General features: G+C 38.4%; 1 protein-coding gene across 1 annotated transcript in view; it reads left to right on the forward strand.

The window, feature by feature from the left end:
* Positions 1-22,839, forward strand: part of DGKK (diacylglycerol kinase kappa) — a 173,605-nt gene that overhangs the window by 87,452 nt on the left and 63,314 nt on the right. The window contains exon 7 of the mRNA XM_024116921.1: positions 255-380. Within this exon, the coding sequence (XP_023972689.1) occupies positions 255-380 (126 nt within the window). The remainder of the gene's footprint in view (positions 1-254; positions 381-22,839) is intronic.

Raw genomic sequence — 22,839 nt, forward strand, 5'->3', positions numbered from 1 at the left:
GCTTCTTCCTGTTTCCAGACAACCCAAGTCGGCTTCTTTCCCAGGCTCATGATCCAATAAATCTAGAAGAATGAAAGCCTCCCCACCAGCTCCCACCTGTCATTGGTCACTAGCATGAGAGTGGGGAGGGCAGGATGATGGAGAACTTCCTTGGGGTTATCTAGAGTCCTCCATGGGGTAGTATAGTTATTCCAGCTGGCCCTTCCTCTCCTTATATCTCTAACTTCTACCTCTTATCTCTTTTTATCCTTCAGAAAACTATGCCTCATCAGTGGGTAGAAGGAAACATATCTGTCAGTTCTCAGTGTGCAGTATGTCATGAGAACTGTGGCAGTTATCAGAGACTTCAAGATTTCCGGTGTCTCTGGTGTAATTCTACGGTAAGACTCTTCTCATCTCTTTGATATTTAGAGAGCTGACTTCTAGAGAAGGGGTGGATTGGAGTTTGATTGTGCCTACACATAGATAGAAATCTCAGAGACCCTTACCCCAAAATAGATTATACAGATTCCATAGTATAGAGCTCAGTATCCTGCCTTTCCAGAATTAGCTATGGAATCTTTGAGAGAAAGATTTAATACTCCTTATCTTTGATGGTGAGGCCTACTAGCAAATGGGAAGAGCTGACTTCTCTTACGACAGTATGGGCAATTAAAAAGTTAGTTCTGAGTATACCCTTAAAAAACTGCCTCCTTTCCTCATTCACCATTTCCTAGGAAATTGCAATCTTTGTTAATTAATAATGGTTAATAATATTAGCACATTATTATAGCCACTATGTATCGAGTGTTTTATATACATGATCTCATTAAATCCTTACAACAACCCTAAACCAGGCCTCGTTGTTCCCATTTACAGAAGAGAGGAAAATGAGGTTCAGAAAAGTGAAGTGATTTGCTCAAGGTCATGAAACCAGTAAGAAAAAGAGTCTCGATTCATACATAATTGTGTAAAAACTGTGCTCTTAACTACAACATTACCATGCCTTTAAACCAGCAGTTCTCAACTGGGGGTATATTCCCCCACCCGCAGGACACATTTGACAGTGTCTGGAGATATTTTTTTATCTAATGATATTCTGAAGGAATTTTTTTATTTATCAAGGTATAGTTGATTTACAATATTATGTAAGTTTTAGGTGTACAACATAGTGATTCACAATTTTTAAAGATTATACTCTATTTATATATATTATAAAATATTGGCTATATTCCCTGTGCTGTACTGTATATCCTTGTAGCTTATTTATTTTATGCATAATAATTTGTACCTCTTAATCCCCTACCCCTATCTTATACCTCCCTCAAACTAGTAAACACTAGTTTGTTCTCTATACCTGTGAGTATATATTTTTTGTTATATTAACTAGTTTTCTTTATTTTTTAGATTCCATATATAAGTGATAACATACAGTATTTGTCTTTCTCTGTCTGACTTATTTCTCTTAGGATAATACCCTCCAGGTCCATCCATGTTCTTGCAGATGGCAAATTTTCACTCTTATTTATGGCTGAGTAGTATTCCATTGTGTGTGTGTGTGTGTGTGTGTGTGTGTGTGTGTATGACACTTGTTCTTTATCCATTCATCTGTTGATAAACACTAAGGTTGCTTCCATATCTTCACTATTATGAAGAATGTTGCTATGGACATTGGGGTGCATGTATCTTTTTGAATTAGTGTTTTCATTTTCTTCAGATGTATACCCGGAAGCAGAATTGCTGAATCATACGGTAGCTCTATTTTTAGTTTTCTGAGGAACGTCCATACTGTTCTTCATAGTGGCTGCACTAATTTACATTCCCAAAAACAGTGTAAGAGGGTTCACTTTTCTCTACATCCTCTCCAGCATTTATTATTTGTAGATATTTTGGTGATGGCCATTCTGACTGGTGTGAGGTGATACCTCGTTGCAGTTTTCATGTGCATTTCCCTGATAATTAGCAATGTTGAGCATCTTTTCATGTTCCTGTTGGCATTCTGTATGTCTTCTTCGGAAAAAAAGATGTCTATTTAGGTCTTCTGCCCATTAAATTTTTTTTTTTATTTTATATTGGAGCATAATTGATTAACAGTGTTGTGTTAGTTTCAGGGGTACAGCAAAGTGGTTCAGTTATTCATATAGATGTATCTATTCTTTTACAAATTCTTTTCCCATTTAGGTTATTACATAATATTGAGCAGCATTCCCTGTGCTATACAGTAGGTCCTTTTTGGTTATCTATTTCAAGTATGGCAGTGTGTATATGTCACTCCCAAACTCCCAGTCTATCTCTCCCCCTGACCCTTCCCCACTGGAAACCATAAGTTCGTTCTCTAAGTCTGTGAATCTGTTTCTTTTTCGTAAACAAATTCATTTGTATCATTTTTTTAGATTCTGCATATAAGAGATATCATATGATATTTGTCTTTCTCTGTCTGACTTACTTCACTTACTATGATAATCTCCGTTTCCATCCATGTTGCCTCAGATGGCATTATTTCATTCTTTTGAATGGTTGAGTAATATTCCACTGTATATATGTACCACATCTTCCTTATCCATTCATCTGTCGATGGACATTTAGGTTGCTTCCATGTCTTGGCTATTGTAAGCATTGGGGTGCATGTATCCTTTTGAACCATGTTTTTCTACAGATATATGCCCAGGAGTGGGATTGCAGGATCAGAGGGTTGCTCTATTTTTAGTTTTTTAAGGCACATCCATACTGTTCTCCATAGTGGCTGTATCAATTTACATTCCCACCAACAGTGCAAGAGAGCTCCCTTTTCTCCACACCCTCTCCAGCATTAACTGTAGATATTTTGATGATGGCCATTCTGACTGGTGTGAGGTGATACCTCACTGGAGTTTTGATTTGCATTTCTCTAATGATTAGTGTTGTTGAGCATCCTTTCATGTATTTGTTGGCAATCTGTATATCTTCTTTGGAAAAATGTCTATTTAAGTTTTCTGCCCATTTTTGGATTGAGTTGTTGTTTGTTTTTTTGATATTGAGCTGCATGAGATGCTTGTAAATTTTGGAAATTAATCCTTGGTCAGTTGCTTCTTTTGCAAATATCTTCTCCCATTCTGAGGGTTCTCCTTACATCTTGTTTATGGTTTCCATTGCTGTGCAAAAGATTTTAAGTTTCATTATATCACATTTGTTTAATTTTGTTTTTATTTCCATTTCTCTATGAGGTGGGTCAAAAAGGATCTTGCTGTGATGTATGTCACAGAGTGTTCTGCCTACGTTTTCCTCTAAGAATTTTATAGTGTCTGGCCTTACATTTAGGTCTTTAATCCATTTTGAGTTTATTTTTGTGTATGGTGTTAGGGAGTGTTCTCATTTCATTCTTTTCCATGTAACTGTCCAGTTTTCCCAGCACCACTTATTGAAGAGACTGTCTTTTCTCCATTATATATCCTTGCCCCAGTACCATACTGTCTTGATTACCGTAACTTTGTAGTATAATCTGAAGTCGGGCAGCCTGATTCCTCCAGCTCCGTTTTTCTTTCTCAAGATTGCTTTGGCTATTCAGTGTCTTATGTGTTTCCATACCAATTGTAAAATTTTTTGTTCTACTTCTGTGAAAAATGCCACTGGTAGTTTGATAGGGATAGCATTGAATCTGTAGATTGCTTTGGGGAATATAGTCATTTTCACATGTTGATTATTCCTATGCAAGAACATGGTATATCTCTCCACCTGTTTGTTCATCTTTAATTTCTTTCATCAGTGTCTTATAGTTTTCTGCATACAGGCCTTTGGTCTGCTTAGGTAGTTTTATTCCTAGGTGTTTTATTCTCTTTGTTGCAATGGCAAATGAGAGGGTTTCTTTAATTTCTCTTTCAGATTTTTCACCATTAGTGTATAGGAATGCAAGAGATTTCTGTGCATTAATTTTATATCCTGCTACTCTACCAAATTCATTGATTAGAGCTAGTAGTTTTCCGGTAGCATCTTTAGGATTCTCTATGTGTACTATCATGTCATCTGCGAACAGTGACTGTTTTACTTCTTCTTTTCTGATTTGGATTCCTTTTATTTCTTTTTCTTCTATGATTGCCATGGCTAAAATGTCCAAAACTATGTTGAATAATAGTGGTGAGAGTGGGCAACCTTGTCTTGTTCCTGATCTTAGTGGAAATGGTTTCAGTTTTTCACCATTGAGAATGATGTTGGCTGTGGGTTTGTCATATATGGCCTTTATTATGTTGAGGTAAGTTCCCTCTATGCCTACTTTCTGGAGAGTTTTTACCATAAATGGGTGTTGAATTTTGTCAAAAGCTTTTTCTGCATCTACTGAGATGAACATATGGTTTTTATCGTTCAATTTGTTAATACGGTGTATCACATTGGTTGTTTTGCATATATTCAAGAATCCTTGCATTACTGGGATAAACCCCACTTGATCATGGTGTATGATCTTTTTAATGTACTTTTCGATTCTGTTTGCTAGTATTTGGTTGAGGATTTTTGCATCTGTATTCATCACTGATATTGGCCTGAACTTTTATTTTTGTGACATCTTTGATTTGGTATCAGGGTGATGGTGGCCTCATAGAATGAGTTTGGAACTGTTCCTCCCTCTGCTATATTTTGGAAGAGTTTGAGAAGGAAAGGTGTGAGCTCTTCTCTACATGTTTCATAGAATTCACCTATGAAGCCATCTAGGCCTTTTGTTTGTTGGAAGAATTTAATCACCATTTCAATTTCAGTGCTTGTGATTGTTCTGTTTATATTTTCTATTTCTTCCTGGTTCAGTCTCAGAAGGTTATGCTTTTCTAAGAATTTGTCCATTTATTCCAGGTTGTCCATTTTATTGGCATAGAGTTTCTTGTAGTAATCTCTCATGATCCTTTGCATTTCTGCAGTATCAGTTGTTACTTCCCCTTTTGCATTTCTAATTCTATTGATTTGAGTCTTCTCCCTTTTTTTCTTGATGAGTCTGGCTAATGGTTTATCAATTTTGTTTATCTTCTCAAAAAAACCTGCTTTTAGTTTTAATGATCTTTGCTACTGTTTCCTTCATTTCTTTTTCATTTATTTCTGATCTGATCTTTATGATTTCTTTCCTTCTGCTAACTTTGGGGGTTTTTGTTCTTCTTTCTATAATTGCTTTCGGTGTAAGGTTAGGTTGTTTATTTGAGATGTTTCTTGTTTCTTGAGGTAGGATTGTATTACTATAACCTTCCCTCTTAGAACTGCTTTTGCTGCATCCCATAGGTTTTGGGTCATCGTGTTTTCATTGTCATTTGTTTCTAGGTATTTTTTTAATCTCCTCTTTGTTTTCTTCAGTGATTTCTTGGTTATTTAGTAGTGTATTATTTAGCCACCATGTGTTTGTATTTTTAACAGTTTTTTTCCTGTAATTGATATCTAGTCTCATAGCCTTGTGGTCATTACAGACTCTTGATATGATTTCAATTTTCTTAAATATAACAAGGCTTGGTTTGTTACCCAAGATATGATCTATCCTGGAGAATGTTCCATGAGCACTTGAGAAGAAGTGGTATTCTGTTGTTTTTGGATGGAATGTCCTATAAATATCAATTAAGTCCATCTTGTTTAATGTGTCTTTTTTGTGTGTGTGTGTGGTACGTGGGCCTCTCACTGTTGTGGCCTCTCCCATTGCGGAGCACAGGCTCCAGACACACAGGCTCAGCGGCCATGGCTCACGGGCCCAGCCACTCCGTGGCATGTGGGATCTTCCCAGACCAGGGCACGAACCCATGTCCCCTGCATCGGCAGGCAGACTCTCAACCACTGTGCCACCAGGGAAGCCCTTAATATGTCATTTAAAGCTTGTGTTTCCTTATTTATTTTCATTTTGGATGATCTGTCCATTGGTGAAAGTGGGTTGTAAAGTCTCCTACAATTATTGTGTTACTGTCAATTTCCCCTTTTATGGCTGTTAGCAATTGTCTTATATATTGAGGTGCTCCTATGTTGGGTGCATAAATATGTACAACTTTTATATCCTCTTCTTGGATTAATCTCTTGATCATTATGTAGTGTCTTCCTTTGTCTCTTGTAATTGTCTTTATTTCAAAGCCTATCTTGTCTGATATGAGAATTGCTACTCCAGCTTTCTTTTGATTTCCCTTTGCATGGAATGTCTTTTTCCATTCCCTCACTTTCAGTCTGTATGTGTCCCTTGTTCTGAAGTGGGTCTCTTGTAGACAGCCTATATACGGGTCTTGTTTTTGTATCCATTCAGCCTGTTTGTGTCTTTCGGTTGGAGCATTTAATCCATTTACATTTAAGGTAGTTATCGATATGTATGTTCTTATTACCATTTTCTTAATTGTTTTGGGTTTGTTTTTGTAGGTCTTTTTCTTCTCTTGTGTTTCCTGCCTAGAGAAGTTCCTTTAGCATTTGTTGGAGAGCTGGTTGGTGCTGCTGAATTCTCTTAGTTTTGCTAGCCTGTAAAAGTTTTAATTTCTCTGTTGAATCTGAATGAGCTCCTTGCTGGGTAATGTAATATTTGTTGTAGGTTTTTCCCTTTCACCACATTAAATATGTCCTGCCGCTCCCTTCTGGCTTGCAGAGTTTCTGCTGAAAGATCAGCTGTAAACCTTATGGTGATTCCCTTTTATGTTATTTATTGCTTTTCCCTTGCTGCTTTTAATACTTTTTCTTTGAATTTAATTTTTGATAGTTTGATTAATTTGTGTCTTGGCCTGTTTCTCCTTGGATTTATCCTGTAGGGGACTCTCTGCTCTTCCTGGACTTGCTTGAGTATTTCCTTTCCCATGTTAGGGATGTTTTCAACTATAATCTCTTCAAATATTTTCTCAGACCCTTTCTTGTTCTCTTCTTCTTCTGGGACCCCTATAATTCGAAGGTTTTGTATCTAATGTTATCCCAGAGGTCTCTGATACTGTCCTCAATTCTTTTCATTCTTTTTTCTTTATTCTGCTCTGTGGCAATTATTTCTACTATTTTATCTTCCAGGCCACTTGTCTGTTCTTCTGCCTCAGTTATTCTGCTATTGATTACTTCTAAAGAATTTTTAACTTCATTTATTGTGTTGTTCATCCTTGTTTGTTTGCTCTTTAGTTCTTCTAGGTCCTTATTAAACGTTACTTGTATTTTCTCCATTCTATTTCCAAGATTTTGGATCATCTTTACTATCATTACTCTGAACTCTTTTTCAGGTAGACTGCCTATTTCCTCCTCATTTGTTTGGTCTGATGGGTTTTTACCTTGTTGCTTCATCTGTTGCATATTTCTCTGTCTTCTCATTTTGTTTAACTTACTTTGTTTGGGGTCTCGTTTTCACAGGCTGTACGTTCATAGTTCCCATTGTTTTTGGTGTCTGCCCCCAGTGGTTGAGGTTGGTTCAGTGGCTTGTGTAGGCTTCCTGGTGGAGGGGACTGGTGCCTGTGTTCTGGTGGATGAGACTGGATCTTTTCTTCCTGGTGGGGAGGACTGCATCTGGTCCTGTGTTTTGGGGTGTCTGTGAACTTAGTATGATTTTAGGAAGCCTCCTGCTAGCGGCTAGGGTTGTGTTCCTGTCTTGCAAAGTTTTTGTTTTGTTTTGTTTGTTACATTTTATTTTATTTTATTTTAACATCTTATTGGAGTACAATTGTTTTACAATGGTGTGTTAATTTCTGCTTTATAACAAAGTGAATCAGCTATACATATACATATATCCCCATATGTCTTCCCTCTTGCATCTCCCTCACTCCCACACCCCCCATCCCACCCCTCTTGGTGGTCACAAAGCACAGAGCTGATCTCCTTGTGCTATGCAGCTGCTTCCCACTAGCTATCGGTTTTACATTTAGTAGTGTATATATGTCCATGCCACTCTCTCACTTTGTCCCAGCTTACCCTTCCCCCTCCCCGTGTCCTCAAGTCCATCCTCTAGTAGGTCTGTGTCTTTATTCCTGTCCTGCCCCTAGGTTCTTCATGATCTTTTTTGTGTTTGTTTTTTAGATTCCATACATATGTGTTAGCATACGGTGTTTGTTTTTCTGTTTCTGACTTACTTCACTCTGTATGACAGACTCTAGGTCCATCCACCTCACTACAAATAACTCAATTTCCTTTCTTTTTATGGCTATTAATATTCCATTGTATATATGTGCCACATCTTCTTTATCCTCTCTTGCTTGTTGTTTGGCATGGCAAGTGAAGCACAGGAGCTTGCTGGCCATTCGGTGGAGCTGGGTCTTAGTGTTGAGACAGAGATCTTTGGGAGAGCTCTCGCCAATTGATATTATGTGACGCTGGGAGGTCTCTGGTGGTCCAATATCCTGAACTCAGCTCTCCCACCTCAGAGGCTCAGGCCTGACACCAGGCTTGAGCACCAAGACCCTGTCAGACACATGGCTCAGATGAACAGGGAGGAAAAAAAAGAAGAAAAAAAAATAATAATACATTTTAAAATTAAAGAATTATTACAATAAAATAATAATAATAATTGAGAGAGTAATTCAACCAGTAAACAAATCACCAGTGATAACAAGCGCTAAACACTAAGCTAAGATAAACATAAAAATTAGAAACAAATCCGTCACAGACCGCAAACCACAAGTCTATAGTTGCTCCCAGAGTCCACCACCTCAATTTTGGGGTGCTTCATTGTCTGTTCATGTATTCCACAGATGTAGGGTACATCAAGTTTATTGTGGGGATTTAATCCACTGCTCTTGAGGCTGCACGGAGAAATTTCCCTTTCTCTTCTTTGTTCACACAGCTCCTGGGGTTCAGCTTTGGTTTTGGCCCCATCTCTGCATGTAGGTAGCCCTCAGGCATCTGTTCCTGTCTAGACAGGATGGGGTTAAAGCAGTGGCTAATTAGGGAGCCCTGGCTCACTCAGGCCATGGGGAGGGAGGGGTACAGTAGGTTATAATTGGAATGTGGGGCAAGCCTGTGGTCACAGAGGCCAGCTTGATGTTGCAACAGCCTGAGATGCACCATGTGTTGTCCCGGAGATGTTGTCCCTGGATCATGGGACCCTGGCAGTGGCGTGCTGCACAGGCTCCTGGTGGGGAGTGTGGATAGTGATCTGTGCTTGCACACAGGTTTCTTGGTGGCTGCAGCAGCAGCATTAGCATTTCATGCCCGTCTCTGGGGTCTGAGCTGATATCCGAGGCTTGAACCCATCTCTGAAGCTCGTTTAGATGGTGCTTTGAATCCCCTCTCCTCACTCAAACTGAAACAATGGTCTCTTGCCTCTTAGGCAGTTCCAGACTTTTTCCCGGACTCCCTCCCAGCTAGCTGTGGCCCACTAGCCCCCTTCAGACTTTCCAACCCCAGTCCTCTCACTGGGATCTGATCTCCAAAGCCGGAGCCTCAGCTCCCAGCCCCCACCTGCCCCAGCGGGTGAGCAGACAAGCCTCTCAGGCTGCTGACTGCTGGTTGGCACTGATCCTCTGTGAGGGGATCTCTCTGCTTTGCCCTCTGCACCCCTGTTGCTGCGCTCTCCTCTGTGGCTCCAAAGCTTCACCCCCCGCACGTCTCTGCCAGTGAAGGGGCTTCCTAGTGTGTGGAAACTTTTCCTCCTTCACAGCTCTCTCCCAGAGTTGCAGGTCTTGTCTCTATTCTTTTGTCTCTGTTTTTGCTTTTGCCCTACCCAGGTACGTGGGGAGTTTCTCGCCTTTTCGGAAGCTGAGGTCGTCTGCCAGCATTCAGTAGGTGTTCTGTAGGAGTTGTTCCACATGTAGATGTATTTTTTAGGTATTTGTGGGGAGAAAGGTGATCTCCACGTCTTACTCCTCCGCCATCTTGAAGGTCCCCCTCTGCCCATTTTTAATTGGGTTTTTTTTTATATTGAGTTCTATGAGCTGTTTATATATTTTAGATATTAACCCCTTATTGGTCATATCATTTGCGAATATTTTCTCTCATTCTGTAGGGTGTCTTTTCATTTTGTTGATGTTTCCTTTGTTGTGCAAAAGCATTTAAGTTTAATTAGATCCCATTTGTTTATTTTTGCTTTTATTCCTTTGCCTTTGGAGCCAGAATCAAAAAACAATATTGCTATGATTTATGTCAACGTGTGTTCTGCCTATATTCTCTTCTAGGAGTTTTATGGCTTCAGGTTTTATATTTAGGTGTATAATCCATTTTGAGTTTATTTTTGTATATGGTGTGAGAAAATGTTCCAATTTCATTCTTTTACATGTAGCTCTCCAGTTATCTCAGCACCACTTATTGAAGAGACTGTCTTTTCTCCATGGTATATTCTTGCTTCTTTTTTTCTAGATTAATTGGCCATAAGTGTGTGGGTATATTTTGGGGCTCTTTATTTTGTTCTATTGATCTATGTCTCTGTTTTAGTTCCAGTACTATACTGTTTTGATTACTGTTGCTTTGTAGTAAGATCTAAAGTTAGGGAGTATGATTCTTCCAGCTTTCTACTTCTTTCTCAATACTGTTTTGGCTATTCAGGGTCTTTTGTGGTTCCATACAAATTTTAGAATTATTTGTTCTAGTTCTGGAGAACTGCCATTGGTATTTTGATAGGGATTGCATTGGATCTGTAGATTTCCTTGGGTAGTATGGTCATTTTAACAATATTAATTCTTCTAATCCATGAAAAATGTATATCTTTCCATCTGTGTGTGTTGTTTTTCATCAGTATATGTGTACAGGTCTTTTACTTCAGGTAAGTTTATTCTTAGTTATTTGATTCTTTTTGATGTGATTGTAAATGTGATTGCCTCTTTAATTTTCTATCTGATACTTCATTGTTAGTGAATAGAAATGCAACCAATTTTTGTATATTAATTTTACATCCTGCACCTTTACTGAATTCATTGAATAGCTCTAGTAGTGTTTTGTTGGTGGCTTTAGGGTTTTCTATGTACAGTGTCATGTCATCCACAAATAGTGACAGTTTTATTTCTTCCTTTCTAATGTGGATTCCTTCTAATTCTTTCTTTCTTTTTATCTGATTGCTGTAGCTAGGACTTCCAATACTATGTTGAATAAAAGTGATGAGAGTGGGCTTTGTTGCCTTTTTCCTAATGTTGGGAAATGCTTTCAGCTTTTCACTACTGTTGAGTATGATGTTAGCTGTGGGATTATCATATATGTCCTTTATTATGTTAAGATATGTTCCCTCCATACACACTTTCTGGAGAGATTTTTATCACAAATGACTGTAGAATTTTGTCAAAATATTTTTCTGCATCTATTAAGATGATCATATGTTTTTAGTCTTCAATTTGTTACTGTGATATATCACCTTGATTTGTGGATATTGAACCATCCTTGCATTGCTGGGATAAATACCACTTGATCATGGTGTATGATCTTTTTAATACATTGTTGGATTCTAATATTTTGTTGAAGAGTTTTGGATCTATGCCCATCAGTGATATTGGCCTGTAATTTTTTGTGTGTGTGAGTGCGGTACGCGGGCCTCTCACTGTTGTGGCCTCTCCCACTGCGGAGCACAGGCTCCGGACGTGCAAGCTCAGTGGCCATGGCTCATGGGCCCAGCCGCTCCACCGCATGTGGGATCTTCCCGGACTGGAGCACGAACCCACATCCCCTGCATCGGCAGGTGGACTCTCAACCAGTGTGCCACCAGGGAAGCCCTGTAATTTTCTTTTTTTGTGTGATATCTTTGTCTGGCTTTGTTATCAGGGTGATACTGGCCTCATAGAAAGAGTTCAGAAGTGTTCCTTCCTCTGCAATTTTTGGAAGAGTTTGAGATAGGTGTTAACTCTTCTTTAATGTTAGGTAGGATTCACCTGTGAAGGTATCTGGTCCTGGACTTTTGTTTGTTGGGAGTTGTTTTATTACTGATTCAATTACATTACTGATAATTGATCTGTTCATATTTTCTATTTCTTCCTGGTTCAGTCTTGAGAGATGGTACATTTCTAGGAATTTGTCCATTTCTTCTACATTGTCCATTTTATTGGCATATAATTGTAGAAATCTCTTATGATCCTTTGCCTTTCTGTGGTATCAAATGTAACTTCTCCTTTTTCATTTAAGATTTTATCCATTTGGGCCCTCTCTTTTTCTTGATGAGTCTGACTAAGGGTTTATTGATCTGATTTATCTTTCCAAGAACTAACCCTTAGTTTTATTAATCTTTTCTATTGCATTTTAGTCTCCATTTCATTTATTTCTACCCTGATCTTTATGAATTTTCCTCTACTAACTTTGGGGTTTGTTTGATATTACACCTACTTCCTTTAGGTGTAAGGTTAGGTTCTTTATTTGAGATTTTTCTTGTTTCATAAGGTAAGCTTATATCACTATAAAATTCCCTCTTAAAACTGCTTTTGCTGTGTCTCATATATTTTGGATTGTTGCGTTTTCATTTTCATTTGTCTCCAGGTATTTTTAAATTTCATCTTTGATTTCTTCAGTGATCTATTGGTTGTTTAGTAGCATATTGTTTAGCCTCCACGTGTTTCTGTTTTTCACAGTTTTTTTTTTCTTGTAGTTTTCTTGTAGTTAATTTCTGGTTTCATAACATTGTGGTCAGAAAAGATGCTTTATATGATTTCAGTTTTCTTAAATTTACCAAGGCTTATTTTGTGGCCTTGCGTGTGATCTATCCTGGAGAAAGTTCCATGTACACTTGAAAATTTGTGTACTCTGCTGCTTTTAGAAGTAATATATATAGTCCATTTTCTCTAATGTGTTATTTAAGGTTAGTGTTTGCTTATTGATTTTCTTTTTGGGTGATCTATCTATTGATGTAGTGGGGTGTTAAAGTCCCCTCCTATTATTGTGTAACTGTCAGTTTCTCCCTTTATGTCTGTTAATATTTGCTTTATGCATTTAGGTTCTCCTATGTTGGGTGCATATATATTTACATTGTTATATTTTATTGGATTGATCCCTTTTTCATCGTGTAATATCCTTCTTTGTCTCTTATAATAGTTTTTGCTTTAAAGTCTTTTGTCTGATATAACTATTGGTACCCCCCCTCCTTTTTTTCATTTCCATTTGCATGTAATAACTTTTTCTATCCCCTAACTTTCAGTATGTGTGTCTTTATATCTGAAGTGAGTCTCTTTAAGGCAGTACATATATGGTTCTTTTTTTGTATCCATTTAGCCACTTGATGTCTTTTGATTGGAGCATTGAGTCCTTTTACACTGAAAGTAAATATTGATAAGTATGTACTTATTGCCATTTTGTTCATTGTTTCTGGTCATTGTTGTAGTACTTTTTTGTTGTTTCTTCCCTTGCTCTCTTCCCTTGTGATTTGATGACTATCTTTAGTGTTATGTTTGGATTCTTTTGTCTTTTGTGTATGTGTATCTATTAAAGATTTTTGGTTTGTGTTTACCATGAGGTTTATATATAGCCATATATATATATAATTATTTTAAGTTACTGATCTCTTAATTTCAAATGCATTTTAACAACCCTGCATTTGTACCCTCTTCCCCTAATGATTTACTATTTTTGACATCCTATTTTATATCTAATTGTTTTGTGTAACCCTTAACTGTTTATTGTAGATATAGATGATTTTACTCCTCTTGTTTTTTAACCTTCCTACTAACTTTCTGTGTGGTTGATTTTCTACCTTTACTATATATTTGCCTTTACCAATGAGTTTTTCCTTTTGTAATTTACATGTTTCTAGTTGTGGCCTTCTCTTTTCCACTTAGAGAAGTCCCTTTGACATTTCTTGTAAGACATGTTTGGTGGTGCTGAACTCTAGCTTTTGCTTATCTGTATAGCTTTTGATCTCTCCATCATATTTGAATGAGAGCCTTGCCAGGTAGAGTATTCTTAGTTGTAGATTTTTCCCTTTCATCACTTTAAATATATCATGCCACTCCGTTCTAGCTTGCAGAGTTTCTGCTGAAAAATCAGCTGATAGACTTATGGGAATTCCTTTGTACGTAACTTGTTGATTTTCCCTTACTGCTTTTAATATTCTCTATCTTTAATTTTTGCCATTTTAATTACAATGTGTCTTGGTGTGTTCCTCTTTGGTTTAATCCTGTATGGGACTCTCTGCACTTCCTGGACTTGGATGTCTGTTTCCTTTCCCAAGTTAGGAAAGTTTTCAGCTATTATGTCTTCAGTTATGTTCTCAGTGCCTTTCTCTCTCTCTTCTCCTTCTGGGTCCCCTATAATACGAACATTAGTGCTCTTGATGTTTTCCCAGAGGTCTCTTAAACTGTCCTCATTTCTTTTCATTCTTTTATTCTTTTTTCTGTTCAGCATCAGTGATTTCCACTACTCTGTCTTCCAGCTTGTTGATCCATTCCTCTGCATCATTTAGTCTACAGTCGATTCCTTCTAGTGTATTTTTATTTCAGTTATTGTATTCTTCATCTCTTTTTTGTTGTTCTTTATATTTTCCAACTCTTTGTTAAAAACTTATAACTTCTCACTCTGTGCATCCATTCTTCTCCCAAGTTCTTTTATCATCTTTATGATCACTACCCTGAACTCATTCTCAGGTAGATTGCTTGTCTCCATTTCCTTTAGTTTTTCTTCTGGGGTTTTGTCTTGTTCCTTCATTTGGAACATGTTCCTCTGTCACCTCATTTTGCCTAAGTTGCTGTTTGTATTTTTATATATTTGGTAGGTTGGTTAAGTTTTCTGACCTCGGAGAAGTAGCCTTTTGTAAGAGACATCCTATGCCTCCCAGGAGCACAATGCCTTCTTGTCACAGAGCTAATTGCTCTCAGGATTCCCCCTACCTGGGCTGCATGGATCCTTCTGTTGTGGTGGGCTGACTACTGTGGGTGGTCTGGTAGGCATGGCTGACCCTCAGTCCAGTTGGTTTCCACGTCTTGCCTTGTGTGGATGCTGCCAACTGTGGGTTGGCAGGGCCAAGTCACTAGGCAGCTGCATGTGGAACACCAGGGGTCCCTGGGATTAGTGCTGGCTCACTGGTGGTCAGAATCAGGGTCCAAGAGATCCTGGTGCTGGTGCTAGCCCTCTGGTGGTTGAAGCCAGGTCCTCTGGCTAGTGGCAGCCCACTGGCAGGAAGAGCCTAGTCCTGAGGTCTGGCTACAGGGTCCTGGGGTCCCAGAGCTTGTGTTGGCCTGCTGGTGAGCAGGACCATGGTCCCACTGGTCCTGTGGCTGGTGCTGACCTACTGTTGGGTAGGCTGAGTCTGCAGGCTGTGGAGCTACAGTTGTCATGTCATTATGGTGTCTGTCCACTGATGGGTGAAGGTGATCCTGAGGCTAGAGCAGGCTTGCTGGTGAGTGGGGCCAAGCATTCTGGAGCTGGTGCCTGCCAACTGGTGGGTAGGGCTAGATCCCAGATCTCTGGCTGCAGGGCTCTGGGGGTCCCTGGTCTAGTACCTTAACACTTGTCTGTGGGGACAGGTCCTGGGCCCTCTGGTGGGCAGGGCCATGTCCAGGGGTGGCTGTGGGCTTAGAGGATCTTAAGGCAGTACATCTGCTGTTGGGTAGGGCTTGGCCTGAGGCATTCTGGTACGGATGCTTACAGGCTGTCAGGTGGGGGTGGGACTGGGTCCTGAGGTTAGTAAAATGGAGAGATTATCCCAAAATGGCGCTTGCTAGCTCCAGTGTCCACATGGTAGAGCAAGGTCCCCAAAATGGCTGCCACCATTGTCTGTGTCTCCAGGATGAGCTCCAGTGGCTGCCTGCCTCTCCAGGTGACCCTCCAAGGTCAGCATTTAGGTCTGACCCAGGCTCTTTTCAAATTACTGCTTCTGCCCTGGGTCCTGGAGTATGTGAGATTTTGTGTGTGCCCTTTAAGAGTGGAGTCTCTATTTCCCACAGCCCTCTGGGACCCCTGAAAGTAAGCACTGCTGACCTTCGAAGACAAACATTCTGGGGTCTCATCTTCCCAGGGTAGGACCCCCAGGCTGGGGAGCCTGATATGGGGCTCAGACCCCTCTCTTCTTGGGGATAACCTCTACAATTGTAATTCCTGTGTGTGGGTTGCCCACCCGGGGGTATGGGACTTGAGTATACCACAACTCCACCCTTCCTACCCATCTTGTTGTGGTTCCTTCTTTATAGCTTTAGTTGTAGAAGATCTTTTCTGGTAAGTTCCAGTCTTTTTCATGGATGGTTGTTCTGTAAATAGTTGTAATTTTAGTGTGCCAGTGAGAGGAGGTGAGCTCAGGGTCTTTCTACTCTGCCATCTTGACTGATTTCCCTGTCTAGAGACATTTTTTATTGTTACAGCTCAGGGGAAATGGGTGTGCTGCATACTTCTAGTGAGTAGAGGCATGGGATTTTGCTAAACTTCCTACAATACACAGGACAGCACAAAGAACTTATCTGGCCCAAAATATCAATAGTGACAATGTTGAGAAACCCTGATCCAGACTTTCTAGCCTTTTAAATGCTTGCATAAAACTGATCATTCTAGACAAGAAGAAACGAAAGTAATAGCTGCTTCTTAAAAGAGTCTGGTTCCCTCTGCCTTGCTTCAGCCAGTGGGCATCATCTTTGTGCTCTCCTTCTGATTTTCCCTAGTTCACCATTATCTCTTGGAAAGAAGCTTGAACCCTCATCAAGTACCCTGATTTTTATACCTGCCCCCAGGGGACACCTCTAGATCACCTGGATCTGATGGCCAGCAGGGCTTATGCTCATGGGTCTCAAAGAATTGTAGCAGATGAAGAAAGAGTTCTTACAGCTACCAACCCCAAGGCACAGCAAGAGGCAACAGTCTGAGGAGCCCAATCTTTTTACGAAAGAGGCCTATTAGCTTATCTTCATCATTGCAGCCTGAAGAGCAGACTTTTAATTAAACAACATCTAAGGGCCAACTCTAATCCTTTCCAGAGACCTCAGGAGGCAGGTGCTATTCTTTCTGCCATGATTCAGAATGCTAGTATCTCCTGGAGGGGAGCTGTTACACAATTCCTGTGCCCTGGTATTTTGTGGCTGCTGCTTAGGGCATACCCCTTGATCCCCTGGCTCTGGTGGCCAGTGGAGATTGCATTTTTGTGTCCCATGGGACTATAACAGAAAGGGAGAGAGAGTTCTTGGCCAACCACCACCCCAAGGGCACAGCACTGGCAGTAGGCTGAAACACAGCCCATCTTTCTGTGAAAGAGGCCTGTTTACTTGTCCTGGAGCTTTGGCCTGAAGGGCAGGCCTCTGGTTTCACACATATCTAAGATGCTGTCTGAGGATGGTGGATGCCATAATTGTGCTCTCCCTCTGACCTACAACAGGTCATGAACATCTACTGGAAAGGAGCAAGTACACTCATCTGGAACCCCAGTTTTTGCAACTGCCACACAAGTGACACCTCTATGTCACCCAACTCTGGTGATCAGTGGAACTTATGCATTCAATCCCACAGAATTATATATATTGGCATACTCTAAAAGCTGTGGCCTGAGGGTCCCGCTGCCAATTAACATGAATCTAGGTACTGATTGAGATCCTCCCTTTTGGGCCACTGAGGTTAGGACACCCCTAACTACTGGGAGCCACTAAAAATAAAATAGGTTGCTTGGAAAATCACAAAAGCTTGAGAAACAACCAAGAGCTAGGGCAGGGTTGAACGATAAGATTCATCCCCTATGAGGCCACCCCCTCAAGAATGGGAGAGGTAGCTGTTTTATCTAATGCTAAAAACCAACACAGAAAGTCAAGGAAAATGAAGAAACAGAGGAATATGTTCTAAATGAAATAACAATATAAAACCTCAGAAAAATTCCTCAATGAAACAGAGATAAGCGATTTAGCTAATAAAGAGTTCAAAATAGTGGTCATAAAGATGCTCACCATGCTGAGGTAAAGAATGGATGAACACAGTGAGAACTTCAACAGACAGAAATTATAAGAAAGTACCAAATGTAAGTCACAAAGCTGAAGAATATAATAACTAAAGTGAAAAATACGCTAGAGGGTTTCAACAACAAACTAGATGAAGCAATAGAAAACATCAGAGAACTCAAAGACAGGGAAATGGAACTCATCCAAATCAGAGCAGCAAAAAGAAAAAAGACTGACAAAAAGTGAAGATAACTCAAAGGATTTATGGGACAACATCAGGTGGACAAACATTCACATTATAGGGGTCACAGAAAGAAAACAGAGAGAGAAAGTGACAGAAAACTTATCTGCAGAAATCATAGCTGAAAACTTCCCTAACCTGGGGAAGGAAACAGACATCTAGATCCAGTTAACCCAGAGAGTTCCAAATAAGAGGAACACAAAGAGACCCACACCAAGATACATTGTAATTAAAATGTCAAAAGTTAAAGACAAAGAGAGAATCATAAAAGCAGCAAGAGAAAAACAATTTGTTACATACAAGGGAACACCCATAATACTATCAGCAGATATTTCAGCACAAAGTTTGAAGGCCAGAGGGAATAGCACAATATATTCAAAGTGCCAAAAGAAAAAAAATTTCCAACTCTACCAGACAAAGCTGTCCTTTGGAATTGAAAAAGAGATAAAGTTTTCCAGACAAGCAAAAATCAAAGGAGTTCATCACCACTAAACTGGCATTACAACAAATATTAAGGGGACATCTTTAAGTTGAAATGAAAGGGCACTAACATGAAAACATAAGAAAGTATAAAACATTGGTAAAGGTAAATATATAGTAAAACTCAGAATAATCTAATGTTGTAAAGATAGTGCATTAATCACATAAAACTAGTATGAAAGTTAAAAGACAAAAGCAGTAAAAATAACCATAACTACAAATAAAAAGAGGTAAATTGTGGAATCAAAAACATAAAAATTTGTAGGGGGAGAGTAAAAATGTGGAGCTTTAGAAGGCATTCAAACTTAAGTGATTATCAACACAAAATAGGCTTATAAATATAAATTCTTATGTGTAAACCTCATGGTAACCACAAAGCAAAAACCTATAGTAGATACACAAAAGATAAAAAGAAAGGAATCTAAGCATACCACTAGAGAAAATTATCAAATCACAAAGGAAGAGAGGAAGGGAAGAAGAATGGAACAGAGGAAATACAAAACAGCCAGCAAACAATTAACAAAATAGAAATAAGCACACACCTATCAATAATTACTTTAAATGTAAGTGGCCTAAATTCTCCAATCAAGAGACATAGAGTGGCTGAATGGATAGAAAAACAAGACCCATCTATATGCTTCCCACAAGAGACTCACTTTGGATATAAGGTACCACAGGGACTAAGGGAAATGATGAAAGGAGATACTTTGTGCAAATTTAGTCCAAAAGAAAACAAGGGCCGCTATACTTATAGCAGGCAAAATAGACTTTAAAACAATGACTGTAATACGAGACAAAAATGGTCATCATGTAACGATGATGGGACAATCCAACAAAAGGATATAATATTTGTAAATATTTATGCACCCAACATAGGAGCACCTAAATTTTAAAGTAAATATTAACAGACTTAAAGGGAGAAATAGACAACAATATATTAAGAATACAGGACTTTAACATCCCATTTTCATTAATGGATAAACCATCCAGAAAGAAACTCAATAAGGAAACTTTGGCTTTAACTGATACGTTATATCAGATGGACTTAACGGCTATATATAGAACATTTCATCCAAAAGCAGAAGAATACACATTCTTCTCACGCACACATTGAACATTTTCCAGGATAGGTTATATGTTAGGCCACAAACAAGTCCTGATACATTTTAAAAGATTGAAATCATATCATTTTTTCTGACCACAATAGTATGAAACTACAAGTTAATTATAGGAAGAAAACTGGAAAATTCACAAATATGTAGAGATTAAACAACATGCTACTGAACAACCAATGGGTCAATGAATAAATCAGAAAGATAAAAACAACCTTGAAACAAACGAAAATGGAAAAACAACATACTAAAACATATGGCATGCAACAAAAGCAGTTGTAAGAGGAAAGTTCATAGTGATAAATACCTACTTCAAGAAAGAAGAAATTTTTTAAATAAACGACTTAACTTTATACCTCAAGGAACTAGAAAAAGTAAAATATGGAGCCTAAAGTTGGTAGACAGAAGGAAATAACAAAGATCAGAGTTAAAATAAATGCAATAGAGACTAAAGAGAAAACAGAAAAGATCAGTGAAGCTAAAACAAACAGAATTAACAAATTGTTAGCTAGACATACCAAGAAAATAAGAAAGAGGATTCAAATAAATAAAATCAGAACTGAAAGAGGAGACATTGAAACTGATACCAAAGCAATAAAGGATCATAAAAGATTACTATGAACTACTTCTCAACCAACTGGAAACCTAAGAGATGGACAAATTCCTAAAAACATACAACCCACCAAGACTCAATCATAAAGAAACAGCAAATCTGAACAGACCGATTACAAGTAAGGAGACTGAATCAGTAACAAAAAAAAAAATTCCCAACAAACAAAAGTCCAGGAACAGATGGCTTGACTGTTGAATTCTACCAAACATTAAAAGAAGAATTAATATCAATCCTTCTCAAACTCTTCCAAAAAATAAAAGAGGAAGGAACACTTCCAAACCCCTTTTACATGGTCAGAATTACCCAGACACCAAAACCAGACATGGATGCTACCAGAAAAGAAAATTACGGAACAATACCCTAGATGGACAAGGATGCAAACCTCCTCAACAGAATATTAGCAAACTGAATTCAGTAATATATTAAAAGGATCATACACCATGTTCAACTGAGCTTTATTCCAAGGATGCAAGGATAGTTCAACATCTGCACATTAAGCAATGTGATACATTAATACAATGAAAGATAAAAATCATATGATCCTCTCAATAGGTGTAGAAAAAGCATTTGACAAAATTCAACATTCATTTTTGATAAAAACCCTAAACAAAGTGAGTATAGAGGGAACATACCTCAACATGATAAAGGCAATATATTACAAGCTCACAGCTATCATCACACTCAGTGATGAAAAGCTGGGAATTCCCTGGCAGTCCAGTGGTTAGGTCTTGGCATTCTCACTGCCAGGCCCCTGGTTCGATCCCTGGTCTGGGGGCTAAGATCCCTCAAGCCATGTGGCACAGCCAAAAAAATGGTAAAAAGCTGAAAACTTTTCCTCTCAGATCAGGAAAAAGACAAGGATGCCCACTCTCACCACTTTTATCCAACATAGCATTGGAAGTCCTAGCCACAGCAACTGGGCAAAAAAAAAGAAACAAAAGCCATCAAAATCCTAAAGGAAGAAGTAAAACTGTCGCTTTCTGGAGATGCCATGATGTATTTTTTCCAGTTTTATTGAGATATAATTGACATACAGCACTATATAAGATTAAGCTGTACAGCATAGTGATTAGACTTACATACATCGTGAAATGAGTGTCAAAATAAGTTTAGTGAGCATCCATCATCTCATATAGATATAAAATTAAAGAAATAGAAAGCATTGTTTTCCTCATAATGAGAGCACTTAGGATTTACCCTCTTAACAACTTTCATATATAACATACAGCAGTGTTAATTATATTTATCATGTGTACATTACATCCCTAGACTTATTTATCTTATAACTGGAAGTTTGTACCTTTTGACTGCCTCATCCAATTTCCCCTCCCTGACCCCCCACCTCTGATAACTACAAGTCTGATCTCTTTCTATTGTTTGTTTCTTTGTTGTTTGTTTTTGAAGTATAATGACCTGTAACACTATGTTATTTCCTATTACACAACATAGTGATTCAATATTTCTATATATTTCAAAATGATCACCACAATATGTAAAGTTAGAATGTCACTATACAAAGGCATGACATAGTTATTGACTATATTCCCCACACTGTGCACTTCATACCCATGACTCATTTATTTTGCAACTGGAAGTTTGTATCTCTTAATCTCTTTCCTTCACTAACCTATTTCTTTCCTTCACTAACCACACCTCCTTTCTGGCATCCACCTGTTTGTTCCCTGTATCTATAACTCTGTTTCTGTTTTGTTATGTTTGTTCATTTGTTTTCTTTTTTAAGATTCCCCATATAAGTGCAATCATACAGTATTTGTCTTTTGCTCTCCGACTTACTTCACTTAGCATAATACCCCCTAGGTCCATCCATGATATCACAAATGGGAAGATTTCATTATTTTTAATGGCTGAGTAATTATCTACTGTATATTTATATCACATCTTTATCGATTCATCTTTGGATGGGCAACTTAAGTTGCTTTCATATCTTGGATATTGGAAATAATGCTGGTCTTGTTCCTGGTCTCAGAGAAAATGCTTTCAGCTATTCACAATGAGTATGATGTTAGCTGTGGGTTTGTCATATATGGCCTTTATTAGGTTGAGGTATGTTCCCTCTATTCCCACTTTCTGGAGAGTTTTATCATAAATTAATGTTGAATTTTGTCAAAAGTTTTTAAAGCATCTATTGAGATTATCATATGATTTTTATTCTTCAGTTTAATATGGTATATCACATTGACTTTTTTGCAGATGTTGAATCATATTTACATCCCTGGAATAAATACCAATTGATCTCGGTGTATGATCCTTTTAATAATGCAATATTTTGTTGAGGCTTTTAAAAAATTCTTTAACATCTTTATTGAGACATAATTCACATGCCACACAATTCACCCATTTAAAGTGTACATTCAGTTGTTTTTAGTATATCACAGTGTTGTGCAATCATCACTCCAATCAATTTTAGAACATTTTCATACCCCCAAAAGAAACCACGTACCCATTGGCAGTCACTCCCCAGGACCCCTCCTTGCAGGCTCTGGAAACCACTAATCTACATTTTGTCTCAGGATTTGCCTATTCTGGACATTTCATATAAATGAAATCATACAATAGGGACCTTTTTTGACTGCTGCTTTCATTTAGCTTAATGTTTTCAAGATTCATCCATGTTATAATAATGAATGTAATACTGCATTCCTTTTTATGGCTGAATAATATTTCATTCTAAGGTTTTCAATTTCTTCTCATCCTCATCTACACATTTTGTAGTCT

This window comes from Physeter macrocephalus, chromosome 21, assembly GCF_002837175.3.
Source record: "Physeter macrocephalus isolate SW-GA chromosome 21, ASM283717v5, whole genome shotgun sequence".
In the NCBI taxonomy this organism is placed as follows: Eukaryota; Metazoa; Chordata; class Mammalia; order Artiodactyla; family Physeteridae; genus Physeter; species Physeter macrocephalus.